At 36.2% G+C, this 13,345-nt stretch overlaps 2 protein-coding genes across 2 annotated transcripts; both read right to left on the bottom strand.

Moving 5' to 3' along the window:
- Positions 1-3,051: 3,051 nt before the first annotated feature.
- On the bottom strand, positions 3,052-5,974 carry spcs2 (signal peptidase complex subunit 2). The gene is made up of 5 exons (XM_083548476.1): positions 5,668-5,974; positions 4,877-4,960; positions 4,628-4,787; positions 4,284-4,419; positions 3,052-4,180 (listed from the first exon to the last, which is right to left on the bottom strand). Exons 1-5 carry the CDS (start codon positions 5,704-5,706, stop codon positions 3,994-3,996), a joined length of 606 nt encoding a protein of 201 aa, XP_083404602.1. The 5' UTR covers positions 5,707-5,974; the 3' UTR covers positions 3,052-3,993.
- A 654-nt stretch (positions 5,975-6,628) lies between these two features.
- rnf169 (ring finger protein 169) lies at positions 6,629-11,930 on the bottom strand. The gene is made up of 6 exons (XM_083548397.1): positions 11,481-11,930; positions 10,077-10,150; positions 9,779-9,868; positions 9,447-9,556; positions 9,250-9,355; positions 6,629-9,106 (listed from the first exon to the last, which is right to left on the bottom strand). The coding sequence occupies exons 1-6, from the start codon at positions 11,860-11,862 to the stop codon at positions 7,922-7,924; spliced, it is 1,947 nt and encodes a 648-aa protein (XP_083404523.1). The 5' UTR covers positions 11,863-11,930; the 3' UTR covers positions 6,629-7,921.
- Positions 11,931-13,345: the final 1,415 nt, after the last annotated feature.

Raw genomic sequence — 13,345 nt, 5'->3', positions numbered from 1 at the left:
AGATTCTTATCAGTAATTATTAAAAGAAAATATATAACAAAATGATCTGACCTACAAAAGCAATTGTATAAAAGATGAAAAAATGTCTTCTTTTGTTATTTTCTTACTTGGACTTTAATATCTGTTTCATTTCGGCCAGCATTGTAGTGGATCAGAGTGGATTACAGGAATACATGGCATGAGGCAGAATGACACCCTGAATGGGATTCATTACATGAATGAAACCATACATGGGATTTTTAAATATACCCTTTATTATCATAATTATCATCTACTTTTGATTGTTGATATTATTATTAAATAATTTTCATAAGTATATTAATAATGAGGAACATAGTGACCTATGTTCTACTAATGTATTTTTGATCAAATTATTTGCACCGAATATATGCAAATATATATATTTTTTATAATATCAAAAAATCATACAAAAAATTCATGATTAACTCTGCCATATAACCACTATTATGTTTTCCAACCTTGTTTACATGTAGGGGGTATCTGGTCACAAGGGACTGCATGTGCCTCTTTTGCTGTTGCTGTGGAATCTGAAACTTTTTTGCTGACGAAGCCTCTCTCTTCCACCACAGCAGCACCACTGCATGTTTATTAGGTTTAACAGTAGAAACTTAATATTTACTTTAAACTAAATGTTTAAACAGTTTAACACAAAAACAGTGAATATTAAGCAAAGAAAAAAATCAGACAGTATATGATGTTCAAAAAGAATCATGTAAAATGTATGTAGAATTGTTTTACCATATGTAATGACTATTTATATTGTCTAATCCGTAGAGCAGATTGACATGAAGCCCCAGGGTGGCTAATTATAATTACTTAATGCATCAACATATATTTAATTTCTGTCCTCTTTACTCACAAGGCTTTTGTGTATATTGAAACATGTTCCTTTTGTAAATGCAATGTTCTTTTTTTTCTGCAGTTTTGCAAATTTCATTTTCTAAATAAAATATAGGACTGAAGTTATTACTAAGCCTCTCCCACCCCTCCCACCCCTCCCATTTATGGGTGTAATAGTGTATAAATGACACCTGAAACACCAGAATGCCAGAGATTGTACATTTTGGCTAAAGATCATGAAAACATTGGGATTGATCATCTTCACGATGTTGCTACTTTCAGCTTGTGAGGGCATAAGATCATTTTTATTCATTAAATGATCAGATGATGCTTATTAGGACTGGGTAAAATAATTTTATGTTTTTATTAATACATTGCTTGCATAAAATGTGTGATTGTTGTTTTCCAGCTTGCAATACAGATTTTCACAGCTGGAAATGTGGCTATCGAGGGCTTTGCCGAAAGCACTGCTATGCCCAAGAATACATGGTGGGACACCATGGCTGCCCTCGCAGATACAGGTACTACACATTCAGTATTTAAAAGGTTTGAGATGTCTTCTAAAAACAATTTACAATTCCTAAACTTACAGTAAATAGGTTTACTAATAATTTCTCCCTAAACCTAAATTTGTATCCTAAACAGACTCAAAATTTTTTCCATTTCTCATTTCCAGATGCTGTGCATTAAGATCTTAACATCGAACAACTATTCCTTAAACATCATTCACTCCTCTGTACATCCTTTTTAGTTGTTTTACATTACATTTCTCTGCTTATACCTAATGAATCATGTCAGTGTTTAATCACAGAGAAAAACAGATTTACAGACTGCATATGACATTAAAGTCTTAGACAACTGACTTAAGAGTTATTATGCTGATTTTGAAATAAAACAAAGATTTGAATTTGGTTGTGATTAAATTGGAGCAGCTCAGCTCATGCCCTGTATTTCACAACACATAATAGTTCAGCAACAAAGCCGGCTAAAACAATGACCAAACAAAATATTATTTGGTCCCGGATATCATATTCTCACCATCATCTTTCCCACATTTCCTTTGTTTGTATCCCTTTCACCTTTTTCAGGTTAGTTCCTCATGGGTTGTCAAGTAATAAATGTTTGCTCTGCATTTTATGTACCAGGTTGTATTATTTTTTTCTTTTGTCGTTTTTTGTGTGTTTTATGAACCATTTCTGAAAGCAGTCTGGCATTATGTCAGTCTGCTGCTAACTTTTGCATGTTACAAACGACAACCACTGATTGCATTTTAAAGCTATTTGGTGTGACATATACATCATCTTTTTTTAAAGAATAAAATTAATTTTAGGTGAATACAGTAATAAGTTGAATTACTGCCAATGTAATAGCATTTGTTAAAATACAATATAAAATACATCCAGACTATTAACCTTCTATAAACTAGAGTACATTGCAGTGATAATATTTATTTCTGTCTCATAGGCTGAACAATATTTTATCACATGATTCCATTTATTTTAATAAGAAATCGTTCATTTAGTATTAAGGATGTCAGAAAAAAGCTGGCAATTCAGGGTGAGGTGAATAATATTAATTAATAAACCAATCATGTGTATAACTAAACCCATAAAACAAAACTTTCAAAGTTTATGGCAATAAACGTTGAAAACTAAGGATTATGAGAAAACATTTCATGGTATTTATGCATTTCAGACTACTAATTGTTACACACACACACACACACACACACACACACACACACACACACACACACACACACACACACACACACACACACACACACACACACACACACACACACACACACACACACACACACACAGAAAATGCCATTTTACAAGATACCAGTAGAAGGAGGGAAGATCTGTATTGGCTGTATTGGTGACATCTATCAACAATTTACAAAAATAAGACAAGAGTATAAGATGAAGCTAACAGCTAAATAGTATTTTTTAGAATATTTCTTTATTTATTATATATCCTGTTAAAAGTTATGACAGACTTTTTAAAGTTTAGAATTAATTGTGGGTCCTGGGGTATGCTGTAAACAACTTTTTCTTTTAAAATTTTTAAATAATGTTTTAATAATGCTATAATAATTTATTAATAATAATAATAATGCTAATAAACTGTCTAATAAAATCTAATAAAAAACAACAGTAATGAGAATGAAAGCACAGTAAAAAATATATATATAAAAAAGACGAGCTGTTTATTTATTTGTATGCTTTTTTCTTTTTTGGAAAACAGCAACACAACAATACCTAAAGCAGCGGATTTAATGACAGACTGCAGCTATTCTGTAACTAGCATTCAAATAAAAACTGTATCCAGATGTACAAGTCTATATTATAATATAATAAAAAAACATTTTTGATTATTATTTGGTTGAGAATAAAATAAACAAAAGCCAAAACCTTGGCTGTGTGTCACAATCTGGGCTCTTTTATACCTAAAGGTTCTCACTCAACAATGTGTCAGTTTATCTGTTGTCTCTCCAACACAAAACCCATCGAGACTACACACACAGTTTGTATGAATATAACTTAAATAGATATCAGAATGATCACTATTTGACCTGTGAAGCAATAAAATGAAAATAATTCACAATTCTAACTTCAGCTGTTGGAGTAAACAGTCTTTCAGATGTTTAGGGGGGAAAATAAGATCCAAGAAATTGACACCAATCATTTTAATGATTCTTAAGCAAAACAATATATATTGTATGAGAGGGGAAGGAAAAAAAAAAAAGAATAAAAGAAAAATAATTTTTACTTTAATTGAATTCTAGGATGTCAATACTGGAACAAAACCGTGCTATACTTGATGCTGCTTATGAAAAACATTTCAATATTTAACTCTCACATGTTTCCTATCGTGAGGATCAGGTAATCATCAAATGAAACCAGTGAAAAACATTTTACTTTACTTTCACACAAAAATGCTGAACTGAGGCATTTACTCTAACTGCACCTTCTGGTAGAAACATTGTGATGCCAATTGAAAACAGTTATGACAATTGTTAAACAAATTTAGTAACTGAAGACTAATGTTTGATATTACATCACACCTTCACCCCAAATCGGTGTGTGGTAGGGCTTTGCTGGCACAATGAGTTTCTGTTCAAATTTACTTGGTTTTCTTCTCCATTGCCAATGTATCATGAAGCTTTGACACACACTTTTCATAATGGTCCATCACCAATGTTCCCTCTCCATCAAAGAATGTACTGACTGACTTTGTGAACTCAGTCGACCTAAATTGCTTGGTTTTTCCATCTCTAAATGTTGCTTTCAGTGTGTACTTATCATCAAACCTGTAAAAAGATTTCCAAGAGTTTAATCATTTGGTACACATTCCCAAATAAGAAACTAATTCTTGAACGAGACCAAAAAAAAAGAAAAGAAAGAAAGACCAACCTTTTAAGGCTTGATGAAAGCTGCCAGGTGTGATCCGGGTCCATTCCAGTTGGGTCTTTCTGGACGGCCATAAGAAAGATGTTTTTCTCTTTGTACGAGGTATACAAGGTTAAAATGCCCATCATTATGAAATATGTGTAAAATTATTAAGGAAACAACAGTAAAAGTTTTGAATCTGGACAATATAAAAAAAAAGGATAAATTAATTGCATAATGCAGAACAAAACTGCACTTTTCAATTCTGTTAAAAATAAAAAAGCATTATATGTAAAAAAGCTGCAAAGCTGGACCAAAAGTGAATAAGTAACACTGTAAATATATCTGATAAAGCAGTGAAGGATATGAAATGACACAGCATGCTAGGACTGGTTTAGACTCTGGGAAAGGGTGCAGGTAATCCCAAATTAAGGCTACAATGGCAAAAAGGCAGGAGATGGTGCAAATGAAAAGACGCCCATCTACAAGGTTGTAGTTCTCGACGTAACCGTACTTTTCGATGAGTACCTATAAGAAAGAAATGACAGCAGGTCAAGCATGACTGAAACTATTAAATGCAAAGACAGTTCCAAAAAATAAAAAAAAGTTGCACCTGCCTTTTTCGCTGCATCGTCAAGAGAATTCTTCACAGCTGCACCGTCCCATTTGTCAATCTTGACAGGTTTTTCATCAATTTTCCACTGAAATCATGCAAGTATTCACATGAGATTTTCCAGCAGAGTTGTACAATTTAATATATGAAAAAATGCATCATTTATCCCAATTTTAAGTTCGTTTATACCAACCTATATCCACGAAACAGCACACACTTTAACATACTAAATGAAGTGCCAGGCATCACATAGAACATATGACATGACTGATTTTATCAAATGCATCATGCATCTACCTTTTTTTTTTTTTTTTTTTTTTTAAGAAAATTTAAGTGTCAAAGAAAATATTTTAATCTATCAGTTTTAATTGAATTAGATATCCTGGTGTGGGATTTTCTACCAATAAGGCTTATATGAGTACACAGTTAAACCGCTATTTCATTAGAGAGAGAAGCGCGCGCGCCATCTGGCATGTATTTTCCCACAGATCAAAACTTCCTACACGCTTTAAATCTAGTTATAATGCGCACGTGCCTATGAATTACTCGGGTCAGATTGACTCCTTTGTGTGTGCTGATAAAATAAAAAGGTTTATTTTCAAGAACGCCAATGTTTTTCTTACACGCTTCCGTTTTAAACCGCTAGCTGTTAGCACGCTCACGGCCACTGCACATCACTCTGCCCTCACAAACACACAATGTAATAAAAGAAAAAAGATGTCTAGGATTAGATCAACGTTTAAAAGCCGTAACAAGTTTTCAGTCGAACTTTGAAACGTAATAATCAACTCTTACTTTTTGTAGAAGACCATTCTTTCCATTCTTTGCAGCCATCTTCTCTTCCTGGTCCTCTGTATGACCTGGCTCACTCTGATTGGCTGAAAGCTCGTCGGCCACGCACACAGCGTGTGGCTCGGGCTGCCTGATTTCCGCCTGCAGCAGGTTACCAGAAATGCACCGTTCCGGTTGCTTATATATTTTTTACATTCTTCTACAAGCTTTCGTACGCATTTTGTCTTCGATGAGACAAGTTCAAACTCAAACTCAAATGACAGAGTTGGACTCTGTGGCCTTACAGTTTTTACAGTTCTCAGCATGTTTGGAATCACATATCCGTGTGAGCAACTTTACTGATAAAAAAAACGCACAAAAGCACACACGGAAGTGGGTCTCAAAGATGCACACCTTCACATATTTTTATAAAGCACTAAATCTAACCCTCAAATAGACTAAACTAACAACCAAGAAACGACACGATGTGCATAAGAACGTACTGCTTTTACTTCCTGTCTTTTTTTTTTACACAATATTTTGGATACTGTCTTCTTGTTCATTACACGTTGACTATTTAATTTTTAATTCCTCTATGAGTATGACATCACCGTTTTTAAACTATATAGGCTCAACTGCTATTTCTTTTTAGGTGCACTAATATCTACACATATTGGCCATTTACTAGAAACACCACCACCACTTACAGTTGAAAAATCTTTTTTTTTTTTTTTTGTTAGACTGCTGATCCTCTGAACACTGGACTTTTCATGCACTCACTGTAGTGAGATTTGCAACCTAATGTTGCCTTTTGCTACTACAACACATACATCAATGTTTGACTTCTCAAGCGTTCGGAGATGCTTTTCTGCGCACCACACTTATAAAAAGTGTGGTTATTTTGGTCACCATTCATGCCAAACTGGACATTTATTTATTGACTTTGTTGTTGTTAACAAGCAAATGCAGAGGAAACCCACACAGATAAGCAAGAAAATAGTATTTTATTTGGTATTTATAATTTGTTTACCTCATTATTCATTATTTATGTCCATATGTTCCCATCTTTCTGGAAACAATTGTTTGTGCAAACAAAAATTGTAAAATTGTCAATTTGTGAACTTCAATATGCAACAAACTTTACCTGAACATGACTGCTAATCATTAACATTGTAATGTAGTCTAATAGTGTTAAACCGAACCGAAAAACATAATTGCATGACCCAAAAGGTCACATTATTTGAATATTATCCAAAAACAAAAAGAAGAAAAATTACAAAAGAAAAATGCTTGCATTTGGTCCCATTATTCACACGATTTTCAAATGCAATTTAAACATGCATGGGAAATGCATTCGAAAGGCTTATCCATTACCCTCTCTGCATATATCCACATCATTATATATTCAAACCTTTATTTTTAAAGATTATTAAGATCTGATACAGTACTGAAAAAATGTAGACTGTGTTTCCGGAAATAAGCATAAAAGAAAAAATTTGATTAGATGAAACAATTTGGCATATGAATAAAACCCTTAAAAAAATTCAAATAAGTCTACAGTGATTTAATGCATTATATGTATGCTCATTTAAGCATATAGTGCAATATGTTCCCTTAAAGTTCAAGCTGGCCAGACCTTTGCAAAACTGTAAAATAAATCGTCAAACTCTAACAGAAGAAGATACGAAAAATGCACACTGTGCAAACCCGGTGCAGACATCCAACTGTGTATGTGACAAATAAATGTAGAATTTGACAAGGGGCAATCTTTGAATATAAATAAATTTGGAGATAAAGTTAAAAAAATAAAAATAAATTCCAAGCAAGATAAGACATGAACACTGTTTACAAGTAAATGTAGCAAGTTGAGTAATGTAAAGCATTTATAGTGCCATCCAAATCAATTTTATTTAAGACAAGTACTGTAGGAGACTATTGGGCAGAAATACATGCTTTTGATTATTCAGAGTGAACTGTCAAACTCAGCATATTTCTTAGTATTTATGTTTAATGCCCCAGAAGAATCAGTCCTACAGAAATTGTCTGGTTGTTGATTAGGTAGTGCCAAGTTTAAAGAAAAAATAGTAAGAGCAAATATTCTGCAATCATTTCATCTAAGAAAAGAGCAGTTATTTGGTATAATATAGATATAACATGGGGAAAAAATGAAATGACAAGCATAAACCTAGTTGTCCCATTAAGTAAGATCATTCCAAACATATCAGCATTCTCTGTCCTACAAATAAGGACAAACAGATCAATAAATTGAAATAAAACTTTAATTAAAATGTTTTATCCTTCTGGAAATCCTTCCTGACCTGCGTGGATTACGAGCTACTCTACCATCTACACAAATCCACGAACGTAGAGGATATTTATCAGAACTCGTCCTATGTCTTTCGAGCTCCTGGCCTTCTTTGTCAAACTGTCTTTGTAGCTTTAGTGCCAGTTCTCTGTCCATTCTTTCCTGATGGATCCGTTCAACGTGTAAATCATTTTGTCTATACTGTATTTCACAGCTATCACAGCTTTCTATCTTGGAAAGTTTTTTCCTCTTAGTCTCTTCCAAATGTTTGGTCTTCTGGCTCCTCTTCTTGCCCCTTCTTGAGGTAGGTCTCTTGTGTACACAATTTCTTACAGTGGGCTCATTCTTTAAGTCCTGAAGGTCGACTTTACCATGATTATGACTTACTGCAATATGTTTGTCCAGTATGGGCGATTTCAAGTTTTCCATTCCCCCTGAAGGTGAACAGTGTGGCTCACACACACCGCATTGCTTATGAGTATCAGAATTACAAAGTGTGATCTGTGTAGGAGCAGCTGTGGACTGTGAGAAATCATCTTTGATACACTGATCAAAAATCAACTGCCGCTTATTTCGCAGTAAAGGCTTTTCCCTCTGCTTTCTAGAGAAGTCTGCATTGGCAGTACAAGTGCAATGTTGTCCAGGCAAGTCTTTCTCCATGGGACCACAGTTACAGGATTTGTTCTCTTGGTCTTCTTCAGAGCTCCGTGTAAAGCTGTAATCGTCTACCACTGGACTGGTTATGGTCCCCTTGGACATGAACTTGACACGCTGCCGATCTAGCTCAACCTGCTTCCACTTCTGAAGGATGCTAGGGCTAGCTTCATAACTGGTGTTTTTCTGCAGACCATGGGTCAGGTTCCTGGGTGTGGATTTTACTATGGTGGGTTCCATTAACCGGCCATCAGGGAGTCTCTTTGGTGGTGTGCACGGTGAACAAACGATGGGCTTGAAGTGGTTCAGCTCCTCCGAGATGCTGTCATTGCTCTCTGGGCTGACAGACCGCTCAGGTTTAGTGTGAGGCACTAAAGAGGGGGGAGAAGCCAAAATGGAACGCCAGTGTTGCCGCTTGTCAAGGGGAAGAACCGGTGCTGAGAAGGAACGACTGTTCTCAGAGGAAAGAAGTATTCCAGCATTGAAACTATGACAGACACTAGCCTATAGTGAAGGAAAACATAGGGATTTTTGTTATAAGAACACCACAGATTGATAATATACAATTCTGCCTATGAATAGCATAAACTGAATCACAGCATGACAAGAATTGGTGCTAAAATAATTTTGCAGGTGATCAGTCATACTTTTTCTTGTAAAGAAAGGTGAGATTGAACAACTTTTCTCCCTCCTTCATCGGAATCAGTACAACTTTGGCTCCTTTGTACATTGATGTTGAACGAACTGTAAGAACTAAAAAGCATGGGGATATTAAGATTTATTTCCACACACCATGTAAGACATTGTAGTATAATGCAGAAATTTTGTAATGAATTGTGTTTACCTTCTGCATAAAGCTGGGGAAACCCTTGATCTGCGCACAAATGCTGATGCATGTCTGGTTCTCATTCTTATCGGTTCTTCATTCTCAGAGTCTGACAACACCCCTAAAGACTAAAAAATACAACTATTTGTAATGAATGTTTTTGTTTTCAATAGAGCATGACTGATGAATCAACTGAGCATTTATACTGCTCTATTAAAAACGTTGAACTACTAAATACTAAAAAGTATTGACTTCTATACATTCTGCTCCATTTAGTATTTAAGATAACGGTTTCAATTTTCATCTCTAGCAACTGCTTTGGAAGAAGAAGAGAAAAAAAACGAACATACGGTATTCTGAGAATTTTGCAGTCCACAGTCCCCTTTTTTACGGCAAGGAACTTTTTTTATTCGCTCTTCAGTTTCTTCATGATTCATCACCTGGAAGCACAATGGTTTTACAGTCACTTTGGTGATATTTTAATGTGGGTTTTCATATGCATGTTATGTAACCTATAACTCACTCATCTAGCCATGATATTTATGATATCCATGATATATACACAACACATTGTACTTGTACATGTGTAATGGCAAAGTTGTATCTAATCTAATATTTGTCAGCTTATGATTCTAGACGTCAACTAACCTTATTCTTCTGTTTATCATACTCGTGCCGCATTTCTCCAGGCTTACATATCTGTATAGGTGAACAGAAAACATCTGTGGAAGACATGACAGTAAAACACATTAGAGCCTTTCTGTGACACAAAGATATGAAGACATAACACTGATTTACTTTTTGCAACAACCATGTCTTTTGTGTTTAATGTTTGTTGTTTTTGTGGGGGTTGTTTTAGGTTCCTCCTAAATATTCTCTTCAAAGACGCATCCCCACAAACACAGACTAATCTGACTATTGTGCAAGAAAGAGAGCTTTCAAAGCTGACAAGCAAGTAGAAAACACCTACACATTACTTTTACACAGATTACAGAGAGAATGCCTGAATTTCTTAGAGTGTACCACATAGATTACTGCAAAGTGTAGAAATGTCTCTAATTTAATAATGCATCGCAAAAATAACTAGCAAACAAAATATTCAAAAAAATGTGTCACCAAACTTTGATACAGTTTCAACAAAATAGAATTCAAATATGCTTAAGAAAAAAACCCACAGAATTTCATATATATCCAAATAAATTATTATTTAATCACAAAAATTCAATGAATTGTTAAGGCTTTTTAAGTCTAAAGTCAAATGCATTTCTAAACTGGGCAGAAATGCATATAGTGCTCAAGTAACTAAGAATGTGTGCGTATGTGGGCAAAAAAGGAGTTTTGACATTGTTGTTGCATAGAGTTTAAAAGTACGATTAAGAGGAAAGGCTAAGTAGTATAATTTCAGCAGTGAGGCCTGTAAGCCTGCTGCAGGCCTCTGCTCAGGTTTCTGCTGAAGTGACAGATTATTGTGCTGTTGTGTTTAATGGCCCTGAGGAAGCGCGTGCGCGGGTGTACAGTAAACAGGAGGAGAAACGGCGGCGTGTAACGTGAGGGACGTTAATTAGATCTGTCTGACCATAAAACTAGGTAGATCATCTACCCTAGAACATCCAGCACACACACCAGTGCACTGTAACCGACTCTGAACTACAGTGGGCTGAGTGTTTACAAACATGTTCCATGGTCCTCCATTACAAATAAACAAAACAATAAAAAAAAAAACTATTTAGCAATAATTGCATAATTGTAGTAGTCTTAATATTATAACCGATAAGGAATGTTTATTATCGTTATTTCAGTCATTCATAAAACAACTACCGCTTTACATATAAACAATTTAACCCGATACTTCAGATTCGACTCTTTCATTTGACTCGACGAACTGGGGAGTCGATTCTTTTCTTCAGCCCTAAATGAAATCATTCCGTTTCAAGTTGCGTGTTCAAAAAGTAATTTCACTGACGAATGTATTTCTCGCACAAACAGTTTTATCATTTATGCCAATACTTTTTTTAGTTTAATTAAAAAAAAAGGCTTGTTTATCTACATCACCTTCTGAAGCCATCACACGGGCCCTCTGCTCTAATCTCTGGCCGCATTTTTCCGGGTAAGTTTGTCGCACCATTTCCCACAGCTCGGTGTTGACGAGGCTTTTCTCTCGGGACTGTTTATTTCGGGCCCAGCTGGACACACGAAGCCGGCACAACGGGCAGCACAGCCCGCTACACTCCACCGTCCGCTTAAAGCAATGCAGGCAAACCGAGTGTCTACACGGCATAGTCACGGGTTCCAGCAGGATCTCCAAACAAACCGGACACCGAGCTTCCTCCAGGGTCAGACAGCGCACATGACGGTGAGTAGGAACAGCTTCAGGCCTCGCTTTAGCCCGCGGCCCGAGTCCGCTGACAGACCCGGCGCACCCCGCCGCCGCCATTTTCAGTTGCTTATTCCACTTTGAAAACTAACCACGCCCTCTTTTGCTCCAGAGGACTAGCAAGCCACCCCTTCTTTTGCATCAGAGGACTAACAAACCACGCCTTCTTTTGCATCAGATGACCTTTAAACCACGCCTTCTTTTGCATCAGATGACGAACAAACCACGCCTTCTTTGCGTCAGAGGACTATCAAACCACGCCTTTTTTTATCGGAGTTCTAAACAATTCACACACCCCTTTTGCATCTGGTCGACTAAACCAGTCCCGCCCCCTTTAACATCAACGGGACTGAATACGCCGAGCTTTCAGTTCTGTCTGTTAACTACAGACTTTCACTTGTTCAGCCCGAGTCCAGTTTATTCCTACAAACATTTTTAAAACCCAGGTCGAATTTGAAGGTTAAATTTGAAGGTTAAATTGTCACGTTCATTGGTTTCACAGGCTATTTTCTATATGTTTCCTTTAAATATTTTGGAAATGAGGATTAATAAAAAAAAAAAAAGGTGTACAATTTGCAGATCTTTAAGAGCACCAAATACCTTGGTGTTCATTTGGCGGAAAACCTCACATCGACACTTAACACCAGCTCCATCACCAATCTTGACCACGTTCTACAAAGGGACCATTGAGAGCATCCTTAGCATCTGCATCACTGCCTGGTTTGGGAACGGCACCGTCTCGGATCACAAGACCCTACAGAGGATAGTGAGGACAGCTGAGAAGATCATCGTAGTCTCTCTCCCCTCCATCATGGACATTTACACCACACGCTGCATCCGCAAAGCCAACAGCATTGTGGACGACCCCACACACCCGTCACACACACTCTTCACCCTCCTGCCATCAGGGAAGCGGTTCCGAAGCATTCGGGCCGTCACATCCAAACTGTGAAACAGTTTCTTCCCTCAAGCCATCAGGCTTCTCAACACAGAAATGAACTTTTTTTTTGATTGCTGCTATTGTTCTTTTGCACAACATTTTGTTTACATTTTTGTTACTTACAATGTTCACTTTGCTCTTTTACACACCACAGAGTGCAATATACAACAGGTTTACTGGTGGTGCTTTTTTGTGTTTTGTGTATTTGTCTTACACTGTCTTGTGTTGTCTTTGCACTGTTTGCACCAGGTTGCACACAATGCACTTTATGTGGTGAGGAAACTGGTCCTTGGCCCTGTGTTTTCTGTGATTGTTGTTGTATGTAGCACCAGGGTTCAGGAGGAACGTTGTTTAATTTCACTGTGTAATGCGTCAGCTATATATGGTTGAAATGACAATAAAAGCTTCTTGACTTGACTCTTGACTTGATATAGCAAAATCTTTCTTCAAACTGAGTAACATTCTTCAGAAGTTAAGTCAGGGCACATATAAATGAAACTGAGTTTATGTGATGTTGCATAAATAGGTTTAGGTTCACAAACTGTGGGATAATTTAGTTATGGGACTCTCAGGCACTGTACTTTAAAAGCAGGGTCAATTTCA

The sequence above is a fragment of the Silurus aristotelis genome (assembly GCF_946808225.1).
Source record: "Silurus aristotelis genome assembly, chromosome: 8".
Classification (NCBI taxonomy): Eukaryota; Metazoa; Chordata; class Actinopteri; order Siluriformes; family Siluridae; genus Silurus; species Silurus aristotelis.
Note: the sequence above shows the minus strand (reverse complement) of the source record. Positions and strands in the feature narration are given on the sequence as shown.